At 41.4% G+C, this 24,897-nt stretch overlaps 1 protein-coding gene across 5 annotated transcripts in view; it reads left to right on the forward strand.

The window, feature by feature from the left end:
• Positions 1-24,897, forward strand: part of specc1 (sperm antigen with calponin homology and coiled-coil domains 1) — a 73,970-nt gene that overhangs the window by 21,815 nt on the left and 27,258 nt on the right. For 4 of the 5 annotated variants that reach the window (XR_005078666.1, XR_005078667.1, XM_037120257.1 and 1 more), the window contains exons 4-7: positions 15,618-17,158; positions 20,081-20,288; positions 20,814-20,887; positions 23,213-23,388. Coding sequence is in view for 3 of the 5 variants with exons in the window: in XM_037120257.1 (XP_036976152.1) it covers positions 15,618-17,158; positions 20,081-20,288; positions 20,814-20,887; positions 23,213-23,388 (1,999 nt within the window). In the remaining 2 variants the exon portion in view is untranslated. Of the gene's footprint in view, positions 1-2,281; positions 2,723-15,617; positions 17,159-20,080; positions 20,289-20,813; positions 20,888-23,212; positions 23,389-24,897 lie in introns of those variants that run through there. The other variant, XM_037120259.1, reaches the window with a different exon arrangement.

Here is a 24,897-nt window from a genome sequence, read left to right on the forward strand (position 1 = left end):
TCATATTGTCATAGCGCCAGTTCACTGCCAGGAGAAAGGAAAGATGCATGATGCAAGTATCAGGTGACCTTAGTAAGTAGTCACAGCGAAGGATAAGCATGAACCCAGAGTGTGTGTGAATTGTACTATCCACAGCTCAGACACCAAAATCCAGACACCGGTAACATGTGGTCCCAGCAGGACCCTGTCAGTCTGTGTGTGTCAGTGTTTGGGAGGCAGGAGTGGAGAGAGGGCTAAAGTCCTTGAGCTCCTCATATCTGTCAGATGAATTAATCAAACACGCCTCAGCCCACTGGGACGCCTCAGCCTGCACGAGCACTCAGCCATGAGAGACACACACTGACAGGTAGCAATAGACAGACACACATGCATGTACATGTAAATGCACACAAATGTACATGCAAAATCAGCCACACCTTTATCTTTCATACTGCCCATTCCAAATCTAAATATACACTACAGGTCATACAGTGTAATAAAATACTCCTCCAGTTTTGCTGCATGTGGTGTAGAAAAGATTATTGCAAGAAGGAATAGCTTTACTCCCACTCACTGCAATGCATCTTAAGGGTTTGCTTCATAGTCCAGAATTAACACTGTATCCACGCATCTGGCATCAACTCACACATAAACACACCTGGCCCCTTTTAGGTTTGTTGACCAGAATTTTGGCATGGAGTTTGAAATTCCTCCCTTGAGAAGCTTGTGACCCGAGCAAGTCCCCTAAAGATGCAAGACAGAGAGAAACTGTCCCTCCAGATCTTGAAAGAGGCCTGTTGGGCCCACAGAGATGGACGTCCTGCGGTGAGGAGAACATTCTTAGCTGGATTAGAGGCATGTTTGTTTACCAAGGTAGATGTGCTTCTCAAAGAGCAGGCGAGTGTTGAGAAAGGGAGAGGAAAGTGTACCAACAGATTATGCAACATTCATACGATGTGAAAAGACTTGGAAGCAGTCATGTGCTGTTTTGTGTCAAATAGCTGAATATTCAACCTGATGTGGGCAGGATCATGCAGCAACCCAGACCTTCCTTACAGCTATTGGGGAACGTTTTGAAAGGCATGTCAAGGCAAGGCAAAAATGCAGCTAAAACTATAACTGTCCATTGCTTTATTATTCTGCCTGAATTTATTTTTATTTCAATGGTTCCTCTCAGCAGTGAGCATGAACAGAAATAAGCTGTTAGCTGCTCCGAGCTTATGCAACAGAGATGCTCATCCTACTGAAAATATCTGTGTCAAGTACAGCTTTAAAAAATTGATGATGCAGTGAAGATGAATTTTAATTTCAGATAAATAGCTCTTCATACAGATTTGTGCCCTGAGCTAACAGGATCTTTTTGAACCTTCACAGCACAGCATACTGTATCATAGACACTCAGATAACATGACATCGTTAAGTCTTATTGTATTGCTGTAAACTGGGGGTGGATGAGAAGCTACGGCTGTCACATCAGAAGGGGGCCATTAAAAAATCATTTTTTTGTGTGCGTTTTTTGTTCCTACTTCTAGCAGAGATAACTGTGGTATAAAGACATTTCTGGTCTGTGAATAAATTATAATTATCCTCTTTAAATTAATTTGTTACAAAAAATCATTAGAGGGTTTTTTTTTTTAGACTTTAATAGGAGTTCTTAATGATTTTCCTGATAGTGACACGTGTGCAAAAAACACAACGAAAATATGACAAGTCATTCTCAGTCCAACTTGGTTTTTTCATGTAGCTCCTGCCATCATAAATATTTAACACATGCATACATTCTAAATGAGAAAGCACAGAAAAAAACAAGCCATTCTCTCACTAGCTAACCCCACCAAAACTAGCACACCACCCCCGATCTTTATACACATGTAGGCGCACTCATGTACACAGACATGCTATCGTCCCCTGCTGGGTACGCTGTAGAGAGAATGGTACGGTGAGCCTGGGGTGGCCTCTTATCCCCACAGACCAGCATCTACTCTCCCCATTTATGAAGACTTTGTTGGGAAATTGCAGTTGTGAGCAGGCAGACTGTGTGTGAGGTCCCACACTACAAGTTCCCTTAGCAAGGAAAGACAAGAGCTGCACTGTCACCCTCTGCCAAAAATACAACTAGTGCCTTTCCTTTCCTTCCTTCTTCCCTCCACCCTTTCTCTCTCTCTCTCTTTCCACACTCGTCTTTTCAGTACCAGCGAGAGGGACGGTTCATCTCACTATTGTTCAACTGGTATTGGTGAGAGTAAACTGGCTGGCAGAAGTGGGAGGAGGTGTGTTAATGCGTGTGTGTGGCCTGGGAAGCCACTCCTCCTGTGAGCTGATTCCAGTCATCACAGCAATAATGAAGTGCACACAGCGCTGCCTGCCCGCCCGTCCGCCAGTGTGACATACTGTCACCGCTCTGGAGGACACGCACACATTCACACACACTCTCGGCCACTCTCTGACAGGACACGCAGCCTGCCTCTGATCACACATGCACACACACACACACACTCCACACCGTCCCAGGAAGGAGTGGAGAGGAAAGAACAAGACGAGAAGGGGGGAAGAATAAGAAGAATTTGTATCTCTTTATGTGGCTGACCGGCGCTAGTTGTGGGTGCTGAGCTGACACACACGCGCACACATCTCCCCCGCAGCCACGGATTCTTGGACCAGTCCGCCCCGGTGTGGAGAGTGGGAGTCGCGGAGCGGACCAACATGGGGAACCAGGCGGGGAGACAGGAGGAAACAGAGTCAGGTCTGCTTCTGTTGTACCGTAGTGTGCCTCAGCATCACTTCTGCCTCTTTGTGTCTGTCTGTCTGTCTCGCCTGATGTTAAGGGCAAAGACATACATTGGCTGTATACAAGAGATATGAGCTAATTTTCTGCCATGTCATGTCTGTCAAGATGAAGTCTTGACTAATGAGTTCTTACTGAGATGCGTATGAACAGATCTCAAACTGATGAGTCTTGATTCATATGGCCTGGAGCTATAGAAGCTGTTTGAACAGGTTAGAAGTTAGTTGTGCCTCTCTGGTTTGTGCTGTAATTTGTGTGCGTATGTCTGTGTGTGCAGTTACAGATCTAGTATTTTGTGTGTCTGTAATCAGGTCTGTATGGGTGCATACGTTTGCACCTGTGTGTAGATATTTGGAGTTACAGATGTTGAAAGTGCCAAGCGAGGTTTGGCTGACAGATAGCATGAGGGAACCTGTCAGTGGAGATGGTATCATCAGCCTCACACTCACATCTCTCCACTGCCCCGAGCTCACTGCGCCTCAGTAAGATTTCCATTTCAAAGTGTCTCTGAACTGCACTTGGCAGCATCTTCACACTCATCTAAAGACAACTGAGCTCTTACACGCCTTTTAACCTCCGAATGTCTTTAACAAAACCAGCATTTACATCCTAATATATGTAAGCCTGTCGATGAGCCTCCTCACATTTGTATACAGTGCATATGTTTCTACACTCCAAGCTTCGTCAAGCTGTTATGCGATTATGCTTTAATGTTTCCAACCCTACAAAAATAGACCAGAGGCGGGCGGCTAGCAAGGGCAACAGGCACGGACACGAGCACACACACATGCAGCAGAACACAGTTGAGTATTTTATCAGTAGTGGGTGTAAAGCTGCATCATTTCATAGCAGTAGCGTGTGTTGCTTGAAGATAGAGCACAGAAGGCTCAGATTGGAAGGCAATGGTAGCAAGCTGCTGCATGCTCCTGAAGATTAGTTTCTTCTCCATGCACACGCGCTCACACGCACACGCAGCAAACAGTGCACAGTTAATACATTATACACAAAACAAAAGATTGTTGAGTGTTGAAACCAGAAGTAGGCTAACATACCTTTCTTTGATCTGACTAAACATACTTACTAAGCAAAATTGGGCTGGTTGTTGTAAGTATTACTCTTAAATATTTATGAGATTGGTACACACAGGTGATGTATGGAAGTATGTGGGGTTCAAAATGAGTCAGAGTCAAGTGTTTGCTCAGCCAGTGAAAGAATGCGCCATCACAGTCACACTTCAGGTAATCAATCACGTCATGCAGTCTATGAAAAGTATTTAATCTGTGCATGATCCTTGGTCCTGCCTCCCATGTGAACCTCCATTATGAAATGAGGCAGTCAGCCATATTGTTAATTGATAGACCGGCAGTTCCTATAAGTCCACTCTCCATTTTCTCAAATGAGCCTTTATAGTAAATGAGAATTGATCATGAAATGGCTTGATTTTTCATTTTGCCTGGTCATGACATGAAGATATAGATCCAGTAGCACCAAGAGCAAGGACACACAGAAGCCCTTGGATCTATTATTCACAAGACTGTAGTATAATAACAAGAATACATACTTGTATACAGCGATATATAAACATAGCACCGAAAGTAAGGACATTTGTGTTTGGTAGATTAATTTTTTTTGTTGTAACAATGCTGCTCGTCAATAAATCTTATACCACTGAAAAGCTTATTTCCTTTTAAATGGCACCACATTTGTAAGGAACATGCATTTGTGGGATGAGCAGCAGAGATGTGCCCATGTGAAATTTGAAAATAACAGTTTATTCTGCTTTTGACTCTCGTTTGGTGTTTTTTGGTGGATTGGATGATTGAAGTCTGAAGAAACGAGACATACTGGCAATTTAACAGTGTAACAGCCTCAATAGAGTGTGGGAGAACCATACACCGCCACAACAGCCTCGCTCCTCATCATGCTGGTCACCAGCCTGGTCACATTTACATTTACGTTGACATTTAGGGCATTTAGCAGACGCTTTTGCCAAAGCGACTTATGATAATTTATATACATTCATACGCTGATGGCGGTGGCTGCCATGCAAGGGGCCAGCCAGCACATCAGGAGCTATTTGGGGTTCAGTATCTTGGGGTTCAGTATCTTGCCCAAGGACTCTTGACATGCAGTCCAGGGGAATCGAACCAGCGACCTTCAGATAGATACTTGTCAGATCAGCTTGGGTGTGCTATTCGTGCTATGTTTCGTAGTAATGGACACGAACAGTGAAGTCTGTGAACCTGCCAGCTGAGGTTTGTCAGACTTTGGGCTTGGATAGAAGAATAACAGTTCTGTGCTGGAAGTAGGAACAGAAATGTGGGAAAAGCAGGAACTCGTTCACATTTGATTGATGGTGTTATCTCTCATGTGGCTGGCTAAGGAGTAAGCTGTCTGCTGCAGTGATAAGGAGGTTGTTATCAGGACCAAATTACACTGAGGGCTACTACACCGAGCCTTCCTGTCTCCCGACCAGCTCACCAGGAGAGCAGCCAAGACCAGAGCCTGCAGTCAGCATGTTAGTGGCTGTTGATGAATTGACAGTAAAATATAGTCCAATAACAGTGGGTCTATTTTCAGGGCTGCAACTCAGCTGGTTGTACCCGTTTGGGCCCGAGATTAAAGGATAGTCAAAAATGTTTGTGTAGTGACATAAAGTGGATTGTCAGGACTTTCACACGGTCATAAATTGGAAATAGTATACTTTTGTTGTTCCCAGGAAGTAGGATTGGGATGCTTGAAGGTAGTAGAAATGTTTGGAGGTGCTACATTTGGAAAAGCCGAGGGATCTTTTTTTAAGTAGGGGATGCTAGCAATGTAGAAGTTAGCATGTTCTCATTGGATTAACATCGCTCTTTCTTTTCGTACTGAATTGATCAGCAACAGTTCATTTTTGTAGGTGCTGGTAGAGAAACTCAGCTCAGACATATAGTATAAAATGCCTCACATTTCAACACCCTAATTGCATAACTATGTGTTGATCTTAAAGATTTCTTTCTAACCTTCTAAAAAAATTTTTTAATGAAAAATAAATGCGATATTGTCACTAATAATGGACTTAAACTGCCGGTTATTTTCATTATCGCAAATAATGCTGATTATTGTCCCAGTTTCTTTCTGTCCTAGTCCCAGGGGATTTCTAAAAATGTTTTTATTTGTTAGTCTAAAACACAAAGAAATCGATATGATATAAACATGAGAAAAGCAGAACATCCATATTTAAGAGGAATACATTTGTGTTCTGAATCTTTTACATGACTGACACCTCCCTGATTTTCCTGTCAGCTTTGTTGCACCTGTTTGGGCGGGACAGCTAATGTCTTTGTCACTCTGACATGTACATGGAGTTTAATAACCACTGTGCGCACGTGCACACAGCTCATATTTACATGCTAGCCCACTTCATTTTCCACTTGGCAGTGGTGCCTCTGACAGCTGACACAGGAAGCTGTGTTTTGCTGTTTTACCTGAGTAGAATTGAGTTCTTGCTTCTGCTTGGTGACCTCCTGTGTTAAGGCACTTTTCATTCTCAGGCTTCAAACATAAACCACACTCAGTTTGCTTCCTCTCAGACACACAGCTACATCTGTCTTGCTCTTTTCTTCAAACATTTGGATATTCTTGCCTGATGACATTGTTTCAGCAGCCACCTTGCTGACAAGTATGTCATAGCATTGAAAATGAGACTCCAAGACCACCCTGGAGTTGGCTAATTCCCCTTGTATGATCTTAGAGCACAGCTGAGATCAGGATTTTTTTTAACACTGATATTGCATTCTTATCTGTCTGCTATTATTTCCGGTGAAGCACTGGTTCATTGTGCCTGGTGGGCACTCAGACCAGCAAGACAAAGCGTGTGGAAATAGATTATTGTGCTCTCTCAACACCATATCAGGGCAAACTGACGTAGAGCAGAGATACAACATGGGGAGGCAAGTTTGTCCAACGTGTGATGGCTAGGACACGGTGAGGAAGTCACATCAGTCAAACTTTCCATGGAAGTGAGCAGTTTGTACAGTAAACACATGAGCCATACCACAGTGCTTTGTGTTTGCAGAGGGAGGTGTATGCTGTTTAAATGTCCTGTTTGTGTCACTGGAGAGACATCAAAGTTGGTATATTATAGCCTTCAGGCCTGAGCTCATAAAAATCACTCATTTATGATGGAGCTACAAACAATGTGTGCATCAAATTGACAACCTAAAAACACGTAAGAGGCGGATCTGACATGCAAGCCACTCAGCTGTGATTGTGTGCTCAATGCATGTCAAGTCAAACCTGTTGTGATGTGGTTGGTGTGTCTGTCAGCAGCTGGCTGTCATCAGTAATCCTGGCCTTTTGTGTCTGCTTTCCAGCACTGTTTTTGTGTCCAGAACAACTTCCCCCAAAGACAGCTCAAGCTACAGTCACTTTCTGAGTAACCGTGGGAATCCTGGGTGTCATCTTGGCAATTATGTGTCTTTGTCCAGTCAGTTCAGAAAGTGGCACAGCAGAATTCATTAACACATCCTCGCAAAGAGTTGGCATTGGAAGCTTGGAACATAATGACTTCTTGTGGGTTGTGTGACATGGCTAATATGATAGATTAGTTAATTTTTAGCTCTTTTGCTTCAGAGACTGTCAAGATGGTTTGAATTTTCATGCTAAAGTTCACCAAAATTGAATTGCATTGCCTCTCTCTGTTGTATCTTAAGCTGTGGTCAGTGGAATGTGTTGATTTAGATTTTGGTGTTATCTGTCTTTTTTCCTTTTTGCAGCTTAATTTTTCCACAGTGTGTGTTTTTTAATCCTTTCTGTGATCAATCCAGGAATGTAACCCAAACACTTAATACATCCTAAGCCTGTAACAGTTATTCAAGGCGTATAAGGTTGGATAGAAATCATCAGAAGCTTAAAACTAAGTTTAGCAATACTGATTACAACCTGTTACCCATCACACACGCTGATCCTATAAACCTGCAATTATGTAAAATATCATATTATTATTCCTTCAGTGAGTCCTGTGTTAAACTGTTTTCCATTCCGAACATAAGGGAATTCTCCCTCTCAGTTGGCCGGCTCATGGTCCTTGCTGTTGGAGATCTCTGTAGGTTGTTGGCTCCATAAGTAGTGCAAAGCAGAGTGGATCCACATAAGGACGCTGTGTTAAAGGTTTTAGTATGCAGGCCAGTTAAAATGATTCAATCAAAATGATTAAAGGAGCCAAAGAACTCAGGCCAAGTGGTCCTGTGTGGCGTGCCAGCTCTCATGCTGAACTTCCACGCTGTGCTGCAGAGGAAGCACAGAGCAGTTCACTTCTCAGGCACAAACAAGCATCTCAGCTGAAATACACAATGAAGTCTTGAGCTTTATGTCTTCTTTTAAAGGCCGGGTGGAAGGTTTGCCTGGTCAGTTGTAGGCGTGACTGATTAACATCATGCTTACAAACAGCAATTACTTCACACTAAGGGTGTGTTTCACTGCAACACTGCTTACAAATGAAGTTGGGAATACTGAGTGCTTCTTTTAAGGAGGCTCTTAAATGTCATCTACTAAATGAGCATGTCTTACCTCTCATTTAAGGCCAGTAATGATTTTCTCTGTTAACTGAGTCTATAGTATTACTAATTACATTTCTCAGTCATTTGCTGCCTTGTTTTAGTCTAGTCGCCAACAATACAGTCTCCTTACTTTGCTATTTTTTAAAATTATTTTCTTCTCATTATTAGGTTATCCATGAGGATAAATGCCTCCTCGGATACCGAGCATATTTGCCCTCCGCCCCTAACACCCAATACATCAGCTACTGAAACTGCAAACATTCTCCTCCTCTCCTCTTCCTCCCCATTAATTTATCATTGAATAACATAGTTTGACATTTTGGTATTAAAAATAAAATAAAAATAAAAATATGTTATAATTATTCTTTTATGTAATTAATGTCATGTTAATGTTAATTCAGTGATGTGTTTGCATATATAAGATCTTGAATTCAGCCTACTGTGTTATCTGACATTATTGTATAGAGGTAGTGGTACAGTTACATAACTATATTATACATATTATATATCATCTGTATTTTCTCAATTACAGTGAACACACTTGCACTTTTTTTTTTTACTTCTGGTTAGACGCTAACTGCATTTCGTTGTCTTTGTACTTGTACTGTGCACAGTGACAATAAAGTTGAATCTAATCTAATTTAATCATACTGCAAGTAAAACTACTCATATTAGAGTAATACTGAAGTACTTTTCAGTATTAGTTACTTTTTAATCATTGATGTTTAATACATTATCAATAGATGACATTCAGTCAAAGAGTTTTCTCTAAATCTTCAGTCTAAATTCCTCCAAGCTGCTGCTCTGTTCTACTCAGTGGTCACCTCTCAGTCTGGGCCTGCTACAGAGTTTTGAGTTTTTCAGTCTGTATATCAGGGTGTTCATCGGCCCGTTTGAGATCGGATAGTCGTATTGGCTACAAAAAAGCAGATTAAAGGTTTAGATATTAATTCAAATTGTACTTGGTACTCAGTTATAATTTAAAATTAACTAAGATGAGTTAGGGTAAAAGATTAGCTCACACAATATAAAGATAAATAAATAAATAAATGTAGTGAAATCCATGGATTGTGTGATGATTTTATCCTGAGTGCAAACAGCCATTTAAATCCTCTGTGTAGTCAGTCTTTAAGCTCAGTTTCAAAGACAGGTGTCAGACTCCTGTCAGCTTTCAGTTAATCTCTAAAGCTTGATGATGTAGTTAAGTATATCTGGTTTACACAGCTGACTATTGCAAAGAAAGAAACTGCTCTTCTTACGGTTACTAGGTCTGGCCCGGTTGCCTTTTGGGAAATATGGTGTAATATGTTTTAATTCTGTTTTAAGAGAATTTGTTGCCATTATTGTAAAATCAATTATAAGTCCAACTTACATTCTTTGATTTTGAAGTTTTGTACAGTGCCCTATTACAAGGAATGAGCAATTTTCTACTCCTCTATCAAATTAGTGCTGTGAAGTTTTCAGTGGCACATTGTTGTGATGCAGCCTACCATCTAGGCTAATCTGTGCTCAGTCACTGTGGCGGTCATAGAGCCTCGGTTCTGTCTATCTTCCACTCCAGTAAGAGGAAAGGAATGTCTGTGGGTCCCAGTGTCTGACTGAGGGGCGCCTGTTGACCTATTTCATGCCCTGTCAGTTGGACAACAGGAAGGCCTGGTACACAGACTGCGTACACTGTCTCTCCTCTCCACTTCCACCTGACTGGAAAACTGCACACAGCATTTCCTGGAACACTGACGGAAAGTCAGAGGAGAGGCAGCGAGAGACCTCCATCCAGAGCTTGTTTGTGATGGTGATGAGGCCGGTGCGTCATTTCAGGTGCCAACTCTCTGACATTCTGACCACCTGCAGTCATTAATTCATCATGACTCGTCACCCATGACCCTTCTGTTCTGTAAATTGAAGACTGTGTGCACTTTGCTCACAATGCACTCTGTCACCTTGGCTGACGGGCAGGCTGGCTGCAGTTAACTGGCTGGTGCTGGACTGTGTCCAGCCACACGGCTCCTGCTGTGATTTGAAAGCTTATCTTCATTAGAAAGAAAGAAGGCAGCACAGTGCATTACTGTGATCAGGGAGCTGACTTTCATGAAATAACTGGATGCCTTTGGATTCAGTCTGTGTGATTCATTTGGATAATTAGTTTATGTAAACAAAACAATCATTTCAATCTCCTCACTCAGTTTTATGAAGTTAGAAGCAAGACTGTATTTGTCATTGCTGTATTAACAATGTCTTGAACATGTACATGAAAGATCTAAAAATGGGAATTATCTACAGCGACTTCCTCGTTAAGATGGCTTTTCAGATGAAGGGAGTAAAAAACAGATACTGAGACACTGAATATAAAAATTACCTTACTGAAAATGTTGTCAGTCTTTGGGAAAGATTTTCTTTCTCTCTCTCCTGAACTGGTGTTTTGCAGTATTTGCACTTTGCTATCAATAAGAGCTGGTCTGCTCAGACTACATGAGGATTTATTTCTTGCTAGAGGAGGAAAGCTCCTCAGTGAGCCATTTAACTGCCCATTCCACTCCTTTTCACAGATTTAGTGCTTCTCAGAGGTTGCTATTAATGGTCCCAGCCCTGAGCCAGCCTACATCGAAGATACCACTAAATTAAGACTGAACGAGCTCTTAACCACCTTGGTCGTGGATATTTCTGTTTCGATTTTTGAAAGAAAGATTTGCACTTGCACACAGACCTAAAACAAATATAGTTCTTGTGCTCTCTTGGACAAAAAGTACAGTGCTGTTGATCTTCTTTAATACAACACATTATGCTTGCCCACTACTATTGTTTTGACTGAATAGTCAGACAATGCAATATAGTGCGCAAACCTTGTGATGGGGTAGTTTTATCTTTGTCTTTCTTTCATGAGCCATCACAGGACCAGTGTGTAGGATTTCATGGCAGTGGTGCAGATTCCCCTCGCGTCTTGAGCCAGTGATTGTGTTGACTCTGTAGAAGAGGACCTTCTCCATCTGTAGACATAACAGGCTCATTCTAATGTAACGAAAACACAACTATTTTTGAAAACATAATTATGTATATTATATTTAATTTCTGCAAATTATTCTATTTGGTTGGTTGTTCTTTGGAGAAATTGTTGTTATCCCTCTTCCTCACATGTGGATGATTGTTTTCTTATATAGTATTCATCAAGAAATAAATCATGCACTGAAATTTACAACAGTGCACTGCTACACATGAATGCACTTACCCTCATTGTCTCCTGGGAGTCTTGTACAGGTGGCCACAGAGCGGCTCTGCTAGGACAGTTGAAGGTGAACTGTCTCTTGCAGGAGAATGTCAGCTATAGTGTTTGTAAGAGAACGGCTTTGCTCAGTCTCTCTTTCTTCACTCTTCAGTGCAACATAATAATGCACCAGTAGTAGATAGTTGTTGTTCAAAAGGTTGTCAAAAACATCAAAGCGACTATTTCTGATGCTTTACCATGTTCAGCCACAGATTGGGAACTTGCAGTTCATTGGTCTATTTGTTGTCTTCTCCTGCCTTCTAAGTGTCAGTTTAAGTCTCAGCTCTTTCTCTCCTGCCGTTGTTGGCTCTGTGTTTGGCAAAGTGGGAAACATTTAAATAATGCACTTTCTGCAGCTGCTGTGTTGGTTTTGGACACAGGTTGTCCAGCTGGGGTGGTATTTTAATCTCCTAGAGACACAATGATACAGAGTCAGCATTGGTGAGTGTCAGCTTTATAAAACAATATTATTTTTGGTCGAATATTGTTTTAATAGCCAACGTTTGGCCAAATGTGGAACTGACATTTTTTATGATCTTTCTCCCTGGGAGTTTGTCACTTAATACATCTGTCAACAGAATATAACCATAGTGTTTAAAAATAGTTACCTTTTAAAAGGCATGATGTACATCATTAAAAGGAGTTCTGCACTTGCATTTGTACCACATAAATTCAGACATCAGGTCTGATGCAGACAAAAACATGATTAGTTTTCGATTAAAATGTATGGAAGCTCTGCACTGTCAGAGTTATGAGGCCTCTGTGTTAATTTCAAAGCTTCTCCAACTATCTGATGCTGTATACTCTAGTGTCTGTTTTAGCCTCTTCAGGACACTGCTGTCCTACATGTGCTGACTCCTGGCATCTAGACTGGTGTCATTTCTCTGTACACATTAAGCAGCTGCGGTGATGTCATGGTTAAAGAGGTGGGCGATCTAAAGATGAGTGAGTTCATGTGCTCCATCTGGGTTTTATTCAGTAAGAGCAAAAGGAAAACAGAATATGAAAGAACAGCAAATGAAAGGCTGTCCCACAGTCCCACTCCTGGCATCACTCATCCTCATGGGAAGAGACTGATCCTAATCACATCGGACTCCTCTCTCTCTCCCTACTGCCCCGCCCCCCCCTATAACAAGTACCTATTGTCCCCCTCTTTATTGCCACCTATAATGGGAATAAGACAAGTGGCTGTAAAATAGACATTCGCTGTGAGGTTTCTGTCTTTTTGCCACGCCTGGATGACGCTTCCTGTAGTGCAAAGTAAATAATCATTTATAACACACACTGCTGATTTGTTGTTACCATCTTTCATCTGACAGTACATAATTTAGGAGTGCATGCTGTGCTCATTCTGTCGCTCATGGATTTATCCTCTGTGAGGAAAAAGTAACTGAATCTTTTTCAAATACAGGTCTGTCCGGTAGTAAAATCATCTTACCGATGGGGATGAATTGGTGCATTTTTTCATGTAAATTTGAATAACAGCATCCCCACAATCAACCACACACGTTGTTTTTTTATAAGATTATCTTTTAACAGAGATCTCAACCAGATCTAGAACTGACAGAGCTGAGTGTCATTCTTTATTTTTACAGCCCCTGATTTAGGCCTGGGTGAAGGGTCCTTAAAATTACACTGCTATATTTTTAGGCTATGTTGAAATATATATCAGACAAATATATATATATATAAAATATATATATATACACACACACACACCTAGATTTTGAAATCTCCTTGGGCTGTAAAACAAAATCACATATCACAATATTTTTAACAAAAAAACTCTATATTGATAATATTGTAGAGATGACTATTTCACAAATACAATGACAGTTTTGATCAGTAACCATCAGTAAAGTCAATATAACTGACTGTGTATAGGCAAGTATTGGAACAGATAGAATAATCTATTAAGTCAGAAAATGACATCACTTTATTGTAATGTAGTCTCTTATCACATTTTGTAATATTATAGATATATTGACCAACCCTAGTCTGATTTTCCTTAAAATCTGACCCCTGATACTTGTGGTTTAAATGTATACATGCCTGACTTTTACACTGTTGGTATGTCTTTACCCCTCTCCTTAAAGCACCTCTCTTTTACTACCACAGCATCACACTCCGGGAATGTTAAACGGCTTTGTGCCCCAGAAATGGTGCCAGTGTTGGCAGCTCCTGCCACAGTTGCTACTTAATTCAATATGGGATAGTCTGTGCAAAGTGCCTATCAATGGCAGAGTACTTAAAGAACCCACAGGGGTATAGGATTTCCATTCCAAACTAGGCCATTTGTTTGTGGATTTTGTGTGTGTGTCTGTGTGTGTCTGTGTGTGTGTGTGTGTTGTGAGTGTGTGCACGTGTTGCTCAGGGTGATGCTCTGTCTATCTCTGCACACAGGCTGTCTGTCTAGTCTCCTCTCTGTGGGTTTGATGATGGTGCATGCTTGTGAGAGACACAGGGTTGTCTTTGTCTGTGCACTGCTTAAGCTGCTTTGTGCCTGAGTGTTCCACGTGCACAGGGACCTTTGTCGTCCTTTGAAACAAGCAGACCCCTTGTGTCTGCATCACTGTTTGCTGATGATCTGAAAACCAACAATAAAATGTTTTCAGGCAGCACCCTGCTCGCACCGAGCATCTGTAAATACTCTTCATATTTGAGAGAGGGCTGGAAACGGCTCACACCAGCGACCCACACTGATGCCTTTTCAAATGCCACAGTTAAGCTCTGCTGTGGCGATGAATGACCGCAGACAGCAACAGACAGACCGTGCCAGGCAGATGCTCTGTTGTCCAAACAGAGAACAATAATGTGAATAGGGTACAGTGACCAGCATCATGAAACTGCTGAATAATACAAGTGACTGAATGTGGCACAGTGTCCATTCAATTAGTGTCATTACATGATGTTAACAAATTCATGGTCCCAGCATGTCTGTGTGCTGAGTCCATTAACCTTCCTTTCTCAGTGTCAAGCCTGCTAAGTGGTAATTCTACTGTACTCATTAATTAACTTTGCTATTCATGACTTTCATCTGTTTGGGTCGTCACTGTAGATCTTATGTTCATTTGGTAAATCTAAATAAAGTTTTCACTCTAAAGTTGAGCATACATCGTTTATGAAAATCCTCATTACTTTTACTTGGGGACAGACTATCAGGGGTCAATAGTGCTATCTGTTTAAGTACTGGAGCACACCTAAGACATGCATGCACACATGGATATGTTATGAATGCTACTCACAGCACGAGTTGACATTGTGAAACAAACTGTACACCTTGAATGCAAATATGACATTTTGATAGTGTCAATTGGTTCATATGTTTGTTTGCTCTCTTGCAAGGCTTTTGTGATGATTGGATCTTACATTTACATTTAGGGCATTTAGCAGATGCTTTTGTCCAAAGCGACTTATAGTAATTCATACATATATGATGGCAGTGGCTGCCATGCAAGGTGACTAGGTGACGAGGTGACGAGATTTTGGATATCTGTGTGTTTAGAACTGGCATACATTATCTTTTCCTGCTTTAAAGGCTGTATTACCATCAAGTGACATTACTGTTATACACTGTCATTATATCAACATTACTAACATAGACATTTAGTGTGTTGTGATATTATTTAAAGGGCATTTTACCCAGCTCTAGTTTAACTTAAATATTCTGTTAATGCATGTATTGTTTTGTAAAATTTCACATATATTAGTAATATTTTCCTTTCATTTAACCACAGATTAGTAATGCAGCTTTTTTCCATTTCAGTAACGCTAAGTGGTGAATAAAGGTTATGATTATTATTTATATTTACTAAGAGGCTGAAAGATTTTAACAATAATTTGGTAGTTTCATTGTTTGGCATTTCAGGAGCCTTGATGATATTTGTGTCCAACTGTGGATGTGTTTGTAGCTGAAATAGAGAAACAAATGAAAATTTTATATACACAGTCATAAACCTGACAGCTCTGTCAGCTGCTTTGTGGATGGATCACTGTAAATGCTCATTTGATCACTTGGGAGCTAATTGTTCTTTTGTTTTGGTCTGTGTTGCAGGTGTGCAAGCAGCCAAGAAGTCTGGTATCCCAGCTCCTAGAGAAATCCCTTCCACCATAACAAGAGATCGGATCTCTCTGAGGGACCAGCTTAGGAGCTCCTCAGCTAAGAGGATGGTTTCTAGTGCTAGCACCTCCAGCCTCTCTACCCTGACAAAGCAGACACGCAGTTCAACCAAGTCCCGTGGAGATGCAGAGGGTCAGGAAAAGGGCCTTTTGGAGTGCCAGGTGAAGGAGTTAATGGCTGAGGCCAAGGCTAAAGACTTGGAAATCAGCAATCTTAGGATGGAGTTGCAGCGCTGCAAAGGTAAAGCTACTGCTGTCTCATGGCAGGAGCCTGCTGCAGATCAAGAGCAGGGACAGGTGACAGAGGCCCTTGTGCTGGTTGGAGAGCTGAGGGAGAAGAATGGGAAGTTTCAGAGAGAGCTGGCAGCACTCAGGGAGGAGAACCAGGGGCTGAAGGAAAAACTGCTTTCCTTGGAGGCCTCACCACTCTCTAGTACAAATACAAGCAGCCCATCCAAGCCTTTAGTAAATGGCCTGCCCTCAGACTCCAACTCCTCAGCTCAACAACAGGACAGTTTTCCTTCTACTGCCAGCCCTCTTAAAACCTCTGTCTCTTCCAGCTCAGACATCACCAAGGACTCGCCATCACCTGACTCCTCTGAGTTTGAGAAGATCCCATCACGTTCAGAGTCAGTGTGCAGTGGTGTCAGTGGGGAAGCTGTTACACTGGGGGCAGGAGCCAATGCAGCAGGGCAGGATGTGTCGGTGCAGCGCCTGACAGAACAAATTCATAAGATGGAGGAGAGCCACCACAGCACAGCTGAGGAGCTGCAGGCAACTCTGCAAGAGCTGGCTGACCAGCAGCAGGTGGTGCAGGAGCTGACGGCTGAAAATGAGCGTCTGGCTGAGGAGAAGCGCCTCCTGCAGACCTCGCTTCAACAGCAGAGAGAGCGTGTGGAGGTGGTGGTCCAAAAGAATGAGGCGCTGGCTGGGCGACTTCAAGAGCAAGCTCAAGCTCAGGCCCAGAGGGAGGAGGAGCTGGGCAGCCAAGGGCCTCGATTAGCAGAGCTGGAGCAGAGGTATGGTGAGCTAGTTGAAAGCTCCCGCTTCGAACGGGAAAAGTTAGTGGACATCCAGCAACAGTTGACGGGCAGCCTGCGTGCTCTGGAGGAGGAGCACCAGGAGGCCCAGGGCCAGGTGCGCTGCCTCAGAGAGGAGATGGACAGGCTGCAGGCCCACCTGGGCAGGGAGCAGGAAGCCGGAGGTCAGGCAGCACAGGCTGCAGAGCAGCAGAGGGCGACAGCAGAGTGTCTCAGACTGGAAAACAGTCGGCTGAAGGCACAGGTGGATATTGAGAGGCAAAAGGTGGGGGAGCTGAAGGCCATGCAGAGTGCCAGTGACAGCACTGAAGTGCATGACTTGCTGAAGACAGCCCATGCTGAGAGAGACAGGCTGGAGGTGGAGCTGACAGAGCTGAGACAGGAGCTGCTACAGGCACAAGCCGAGACTGAGCATGTGCGAGCCACAATGTCCAAGGTAAGAGGGGTGCATGGTTACAAATAATTTCCATCATGGGATTTATAGAATATATGATTTATTGTATCTTTGTCTGTTGCTTAGGCACAACATGTATTTAAACTATGAAGGGAATACTGAAAGTTAGACGTGATTTCACTGTTGACGCATACATGATGCATGACAGAGGCATTAGTTTTTATCACAAAATATGACATGTCATTTATTTGGAGGTGTTGTCTTGACGATTAAAATAGATTTATTTACAATGGGACAGTTTGGTGTTTGTTCGAGAATGTCACAGTTCATATATTTTCTAGTTGGTTGATTCTATTGTGTTGTACTTAGTGGTGTTTTTGTTCCAACCAGGAATTTTTTGTGACTCACTTTGTTAAAAAAACATATCTCAGAGAGCTCATTAGTTGTGTAGAGCATGACAAAGCTTTCAGGAATTCCCTACAGAACATTCTCCCTATCCACATTTACTGTAAACTATGAAAAACAAGTTCACTTGTTCAGAAACAATTAATTGACTTTTCTTCACAGAGTGTCTTTGCAATTAAGTCATTTTCAGGGATAAATTTAAAACATCTACAGATCTACAGATCTAATAGTTCATTCACCAGCCTAGCTAATGATTGAAAAATGTGAGTCTAATTGGCGACCGTGATATTATGAATAATTCTTGGCCTAGTCACCACCTATTGGATGTGAATAAGAGGACACACATTTTCCACAGTGGTTCAAACGTGATCGTTAAACAGTCTCTCCAGCTGGTATTGGGTACTTTTCTTCACCAGCAGAGCCATGAACTCATGTTCGCTCAGATTGTTTTCATCTGTTTCTTACTAGTCACGGTTTTCCCCGCTTACACCACAAACACCACAAACACCACTAAGGCTGAGACAGTGTGGGTTTGGGATCACGTTGGTGGTTGTTGATTCCGAAGTGAGGCGTGTCACCATCAGCTCAGTGATGTCATCATTGTTGGACTGTGGCTGTGGTGCCAACAGTAGGGTGGTGCATTGTTGTGTGACTGTCTGAGTCACGCTCCTGTCCTCTGCCACATGGGTGTGAGGGTGAGGCCACTCCATAACTTCACTAATGAACATCATAATCTGTTTGAGCCACATGGTGCCAGTCCTGCATAACTATATCATTTACTTATTTTAGTATAGTGTTCTCACAGAGGTCTGCATTACAGTCTTATTCCTCACGATGAAGCCACTCATCATGGTACACCGACCGTAGCGTCAGGGTAGTTCAATAGCTGGAGCAAAAAACACAGTGATGTAGTCAGATCTTATCCAGGCAGACCTCCTCTTTATTTCCATGAGTCACTCTCATCCTGCATGTCACCTATTTACCCTGTGGCCCAATGGACATAGTCAGACTTAGTTAAGCTCTTGTGTTAACAGCACTGCATGGACTTAAGCAAAACCACTGATTAAAACTCACCCCCTTATTTCTGTGTAACCTTAATCATAATGAAAACCAGAACTTTAAGAACAGTGAGTAAAGGTCCAGTTGGTAGCATTTATTGGTGGCTGTGACTTTACAGATTACAACCAGCTGAACACACCTAACCTCACCCTCCCCTATGGTGGCCACTAAAAATGCAAAAAAAAAAATCCCTCTCTAGAGTCAGTGTTTTGTTTGTCCATTTTAGGCTACTGTAGAATAGTTGTTGTGCAGCATGGAGGACCTGCTCCCTCTGAAGATATTAAAGACTCACTCTAGAGTAATTATTTGGTGATTGGGTATTATCTAGGGTGATTATACATTATAGCCTGGACCTTTAAAAGAGCGATGAGGAAGGAATTCTATTCTTTTAGCGCAAGCAATTCCTTGTGTACTAATGAGTGGATGCAAAGGATGCAGTGTATCAAAGAGGTCATATTATGCTAATTTTCAGGTTCATACTTTTATTTGGGCATCCTAGTATAATAGATTCAGATAGTTTAATAAAAAATAAAAACAGTTTTTCTCATATGGTGCACTGCTGCAGTATTCCTTTTCACGCTGTGTTCTGAACACTCCGTTTTCATTACAGAGTGAAACATCTCAACTCTCTTAAATCTTTGGTGAGAATTGCACATGTGCATTACTTAAGGAACAGGATGTAGCCAATCAGATGCAGAGTAGAGCGGGTCATGCCGATCAGTGTAGTCTGATCTAAAATAATGCAGCTACAGCAGTAGCAACTATGTGTCTGCTGACTAACTGGAGTTTATGTATTTTATAATAAATATATACAAATATATATATTTATATAACACCACAGTAATGCACGTAAGTTACAGAAGTCAGTTCTTGACTCTAAACAGGCATTTCAGGCAGTGCAGCTGCAGTGTTTTTGTGGAGAAGAGTAACTCCCTTTGGCTCAGACTTTGGGCTTTTTTCACTTTGCAAACCTTTTACGCGCTCAAAAATGCACAATAAAGGAAAAAGTAAAAACCCAAAAACCCTAATATTACCTATTTAAGGCAAGTTAGACTCACTTCGGCTACTTTTTAATTTTGTTAATGCTTGATGTTAAATGAAAACTGAACAGTTTGTTTTCATTAGACCGAGCAGTCTAGCATATCTAATAAATGCCTTAACATAATTAAGCCTGCGTTAATTACATTTTCGTTAACACTTTCCTCACACATACACAGCTTGTCGTCCTCATCCAGTCTTCACACAGACACCGAAATATTTTGACTGTATACAGTTTTGTGGTAAGCATCTTTTATCTGATGTTTTGATAGACTGAGATCAAATGGAAGCACTGCACCACAAGAAAATCTGGAAGACATAGTAAATTATCCGGTTTTAAGTGCTTCAATCTAATTAGCACAGTGACAGCCCGCAATTGCTTTCACATGAAACATTGCCTCTTTGTTTTAACTCATTTCAGCACTAAACCCATCACACTCACAAATATATGCTCATATGCAGGTGGAGGCCAAATGCCAGCAGGTTCAGGAGCAGGCAGAGAGGAGGGAGGAGGAGCTCAGCAGCCGGTTGACTTCCCTAGAGGAGGTCGGGATCCAGGCTGAGAACCAGGTGAAGGAGTTGAAGGAGACCATCTTTGAATTGGAGGACCAGGTGGAGCAGCAGAGGGCAGTCAACTGCCACACCAACCAAGCTGTCCTGGACCTGGAGAGTATGTTGTTTTCATTGGTTGTTCAGATCCTGCGGAGTGACTTTTATAGTCTACAATGTTATCTCAATAAATTAATTGGTCTGTTGTTTCTAATAGAAAAAATAACATAACGAAGATCACCAAGAATTTATTGCAGGGCTGTTGTGTTAGACTGCGATAGTTTAAGCCATAGTTACGTATAACCACCTACGTCTTTATATGAGTGTATATGAAAATGAGATGCAAAATGAGGGCACACTAGCACGTCTGTGTCTGACTTTCCATCAGCGCGGTTGGCAAATGTCGTATGGCTGTATACACTGTATTTCCACAAGCTGTCATGAATCATAGCAGATGAGACTGGTCTGATGAAAAACATTTCTGGAAAGATCTGATACTCTCCAGAAGTAACTGTTACCTGATGTTATAGTCTGGCTGCTATAGATCTCTTTACTCACTGAAAACTGAGCACTAGATTGGATTAAAGTTACAGTCTACAGTAATTTAGACCTGCAATTCTCACAAACCTTTAATTTGTCATTGCAGATCTTTGCAAAAAGCTTGAGGAGCAGAAAGCTGAAGCTGATCGACAGCTGAAAGTTTTGAATAGACAGATGAAGGTAAGAAAACGTAACTCAAAACTAAACAACATGCAAAACAAATTATTATGTGTGTATTTTGGCAAATATTAAAGGCTTGGTATAACCCAAAAAAAGAAGGAAGGATCATTATGTCATTGAATCGTGCTTTTGGCTCAATGGAAGGAGAAACATAATAAAACCCAACACATCTACGTCATTTGATTTTTGATGAAGAAACACCTCAGGATAATGAGAGACCACACTTCAGAGAGTAGATGATCAACTGCTTCTTTTTTTTATATCGACACATCGTTCATTCCTCCATTTTGTTGGTGAGAGGCTCCTGTTGGCCACGTAATTGCAGTCTCAGCAGTGATATTTGATCTGCCTCTTGATAACAATATTATCGACCCTGTCAACCATTTAGGCGAACAAATCAGTCATGAAACTACTCTCTGAAGTGTGTTCTTTCATTTTCTGGAGGCATTTCCTCATCAGATGTAGATATGTTGGGTTTTAGTGTGTTTTTCTATGCATCTCCCATTGACTTCAAGATTCAGCGATGTAATGACCATTCATTCTTTTTTAGTTTCCTTGTCCCAAAAAACATTGTTTCCTTATGTCTGGAGAATATGATTTGTGGGCGGAGCCATCTCTGTAGCACCACAATGCTTATTTTAGAATGGTAGATTGTGACGCATTTTACCTTTAACAATGAATCGTAGCTCCTGCGATTTTGATATTGGTCATATTGCATTTTCAATGATACTTAAATGAATTGTGCATAACATCTATAAACAATGAAAGGTTGGGAACATCACAATCTGAAAACACAAACAGTTGTACACAAAACAGTTGTACACCAAACAAAAATGGTGCAGATATTATTCAAGGTCATAAAGAAGAAAGTTACAAAAGTACAAACAGGGACGTCATGGTGACTAACTTAGATATTCTGGTCATGTACCATATTAACCATGACCAGAATATTTAAGTTAGTCACCATGACGTCCCCAGTTTGTACTTGTGTAACTTTCTTCTTTGTGACCTTTTAATAAAGAAGAAAGCCACAAAAGAACAAACTGGGGACGTCATGGTGACTAAATTAGATATTCTGGTCATGTACCATATAACCATGACCTCCCAATGTCAGATCTTCCTTTTCAAATATTAATAACACATAGTCTCTGCCTTTTTTATTTTTTTCATTTCTTTCTACCTTTAGCTGTGTAATAAAAACAAAAAATTGAAATCAGAAATATGCTACTTCTGGCATTGCCTCAGAGCTTTGGTGAGGGCTGCAGCAGGGAATTTATATTAGCTGTATTGTGATAAACGATGAGTGTTAGAGGGGGACAGGAGAAAAGTGGTTATGCCATTAACTGTCATAAAAAACTCTTACTGATTGGTCTCAGGTGACCATAGCCAATGTCTTCTTTCACAGTCATTTCTTAACCCTAAGCAGTGATAATCTTGTATCTGGGTTCTTTTTTTAAGACCATGGAGAAACATGGTCTTCATTTCACTGGATTTCACTGTCAATGCCACAAAAAAAATGTTGTACAGTGCTAGCTCTGTGATCTCCATACTTTCATGTACCTGTCTGACTGTTGATTGACGGACATGGGTTGCTAAAAGAGCAACAGTGATGAACCAAGTGCTTTTCTGAAGAGTTCAGGGATTTTTAACTAGAATTGCTCAGAGCAGCTGCTTGAAAACAGTGAAACGCTATGAAAAAAGATGCTTGGTGCGCATTTTTTCTCCAGACGGCCGCATTCTGCCACATACACTTTCTCCTCATTATAAATAGAAAGAAAAAAAATGTAAAAAAGGTTAGAAAGACATAACCAAAAAACTACTCTACCAGGGCACTGATATTTCCCTTTTTTTTTGATTTTGTCAGTTCTTCTTTTCAATTTCTCCTCAGTTCCTTTTTCAGTGCATTTTCCTTCAATGGATCAGTTTTTTTTCCTGTCTTGAGGTGATTATATCGTTTTTCTTTTTAAGTTTTTCTAAAATTGGGTTTGGGGTCATTTTTGAGTTCTACCAATCTGTTCAAAAGAAGTGTAGACACTCCTCTTACAAAAAAACATGGACTGTAATTGGGCAAGATAGAATTGACACAGTCATTATCACTGATGTTCAAATAGTTTTTTTCTAACCTAAACCATAAACACTTTGCTCTGGTTAGTTGTAAATACACAAGAAATCTACTTCAATTTAGGATCAATTAATACTGAAATCCACCTGAATTCAAAGGGTTCACAAACAGTCCCTGATTCTGATTTATGTCTGTATGTATTTTCCTGTATGTGTTTATACCTGCATTGTCCTGTACAATACACAATGTGACTGTGTCTTTAGGATGAAAAAGAAGAGTGGCGTCGGTTCCAGGCAGACCTCCAAACAGCAGTGGTGGTGGCCAACGACATCAAGGTCGAGGCTCAGCAGGAGCTGCGTACACTCAGGAGGCAGCTGCAGGAGGAGCAGGATCGCAGTGCAAAGCTGTCCACAGACCTTGAGGCCCTGCAGGGAGTCAGGTACTCTTACTTTATTTTATTTATTTTTTTTTTTCAGTTCCTCCCACTCCACCAATCCCTCGGCTCCCCTTGTTCAGGCTGCAGTTCCTTTCTCTCTGAACATAATGTGGATATGAGATACCGGCTAGAGTCTTGCCATATTCCCAATCAATGTTTTATACATGTCATACAAACAGCAATATGTTTTCATTTCAGCTCCCGAGAATCTCTTGCTTAAGAGGTTTCCAAAATTCCTATCTGTTACCAAAGTAGGATGTATTCAGTGTGGACATTATTTAGTTGATATCTTGCTATTACACATGATTAATCCTTGGAGTTTCAGAGTTTAGGTTTCTGGGATTTGGCAGACTCTGTTGGTAAATTAGCAGTCTCCTGCGGTATTTCCCTCTGTGTATTCTACTCCTTTAAGCTGCTGCCCTCTCTGTCTCCCTCTTCCACACTGATCACTGCCCTATATAACATTCAAACCTCACATTCCACATTAAACTGCAGTATATTGATTAGATGAGATTATTATTACATGAGAGGGCAGATCTGGCCTATGCACAGATGCTGCCTTGATCCAAGTGTGTTCTAATGCAACACTGAAGCTAGTTTAAAACTTTTCAGTGAAATATTCCATGACAATATATCATGCTATAGGATTTCACGTAGTGTTGTCGTACTGTGGCCATGCAGTAATGTGATTGATGTATTTATAGAGAAGTTTGTGTGTGAGTATACTGTATATAAGTGTGTTTGAGCGTGCAAATGCCATGGTGTTTTTGACAGTGTTGTCCCCTTTCATTATCATGCCAGGTCAAATACTTTTCTGTGGCAAGTCTGCTTAGGTTTTGTCACTTTTTATCTGTGTGGCCAGTCATAGTGTAATTAAGTGATTTTGGTCACCTCACAAATTCAATGAGAGCAGTTTGAGTATATATAAGAAATAGTTATATTTGGTTTAAAACCAAATATGTCTTGTTCAAATTCCATGCAGTTCTTGTGAATTTAGTACATTAAATTACTGGTTTAAGACTTTGGCTAAATCAGCAAACTTTCCCCAAGATTAGCTGTTATGCTGCGTCCGCTCCCCACCTCCAGCAGCTCCCTGTGATGACTCTGTCAAAGATGTCCCTCTGACAAGCCTACCTATGTACAGTCCAGGTGAGTTCCCTGCCCTGTCAGCCCTCTCTCAGACAGTCTGCCTCTCCCTGCCCTGCTGTGTGCTGCTGCTGCGTCTGCTCACTGACCTTCCTGTCTGTGTCTGGCTTCGTGTCTCTGCTTCAACCTGTCTGACTCTTGTCTGTCTTTCCATATGCTGGCTGACCGCACCTTCAGGACTGTCTTATCTGTTTGGTTTGCTTTGCCTGGTTCTTTAAACCTGACATTCAAGTAGATGTATCTGGTGCCACCTGCTGTTCTTTGAATGAATAACTCTCCGACTTTTTTGGTGAAACAGCAGGGTGGTCTGCACCGCATGACTGGATTAAACTCATGCTATGCATCATCTGCTTCAGATACATTTGC

This window comes from Acanthopagrus latus, chromosome 13 (assembly GCF_904848185.1).
Source record: "Acanthopagrus latus isolate v.2019 chromosome 13, fAcaLat1.1, whole genome shotgun sequence".
NCBI lineage: Eukaryota > Metazoa > Chordata > Actinopteri > Spariformes > Sparidae > Acanthopagrus > Acanthopagrus latus.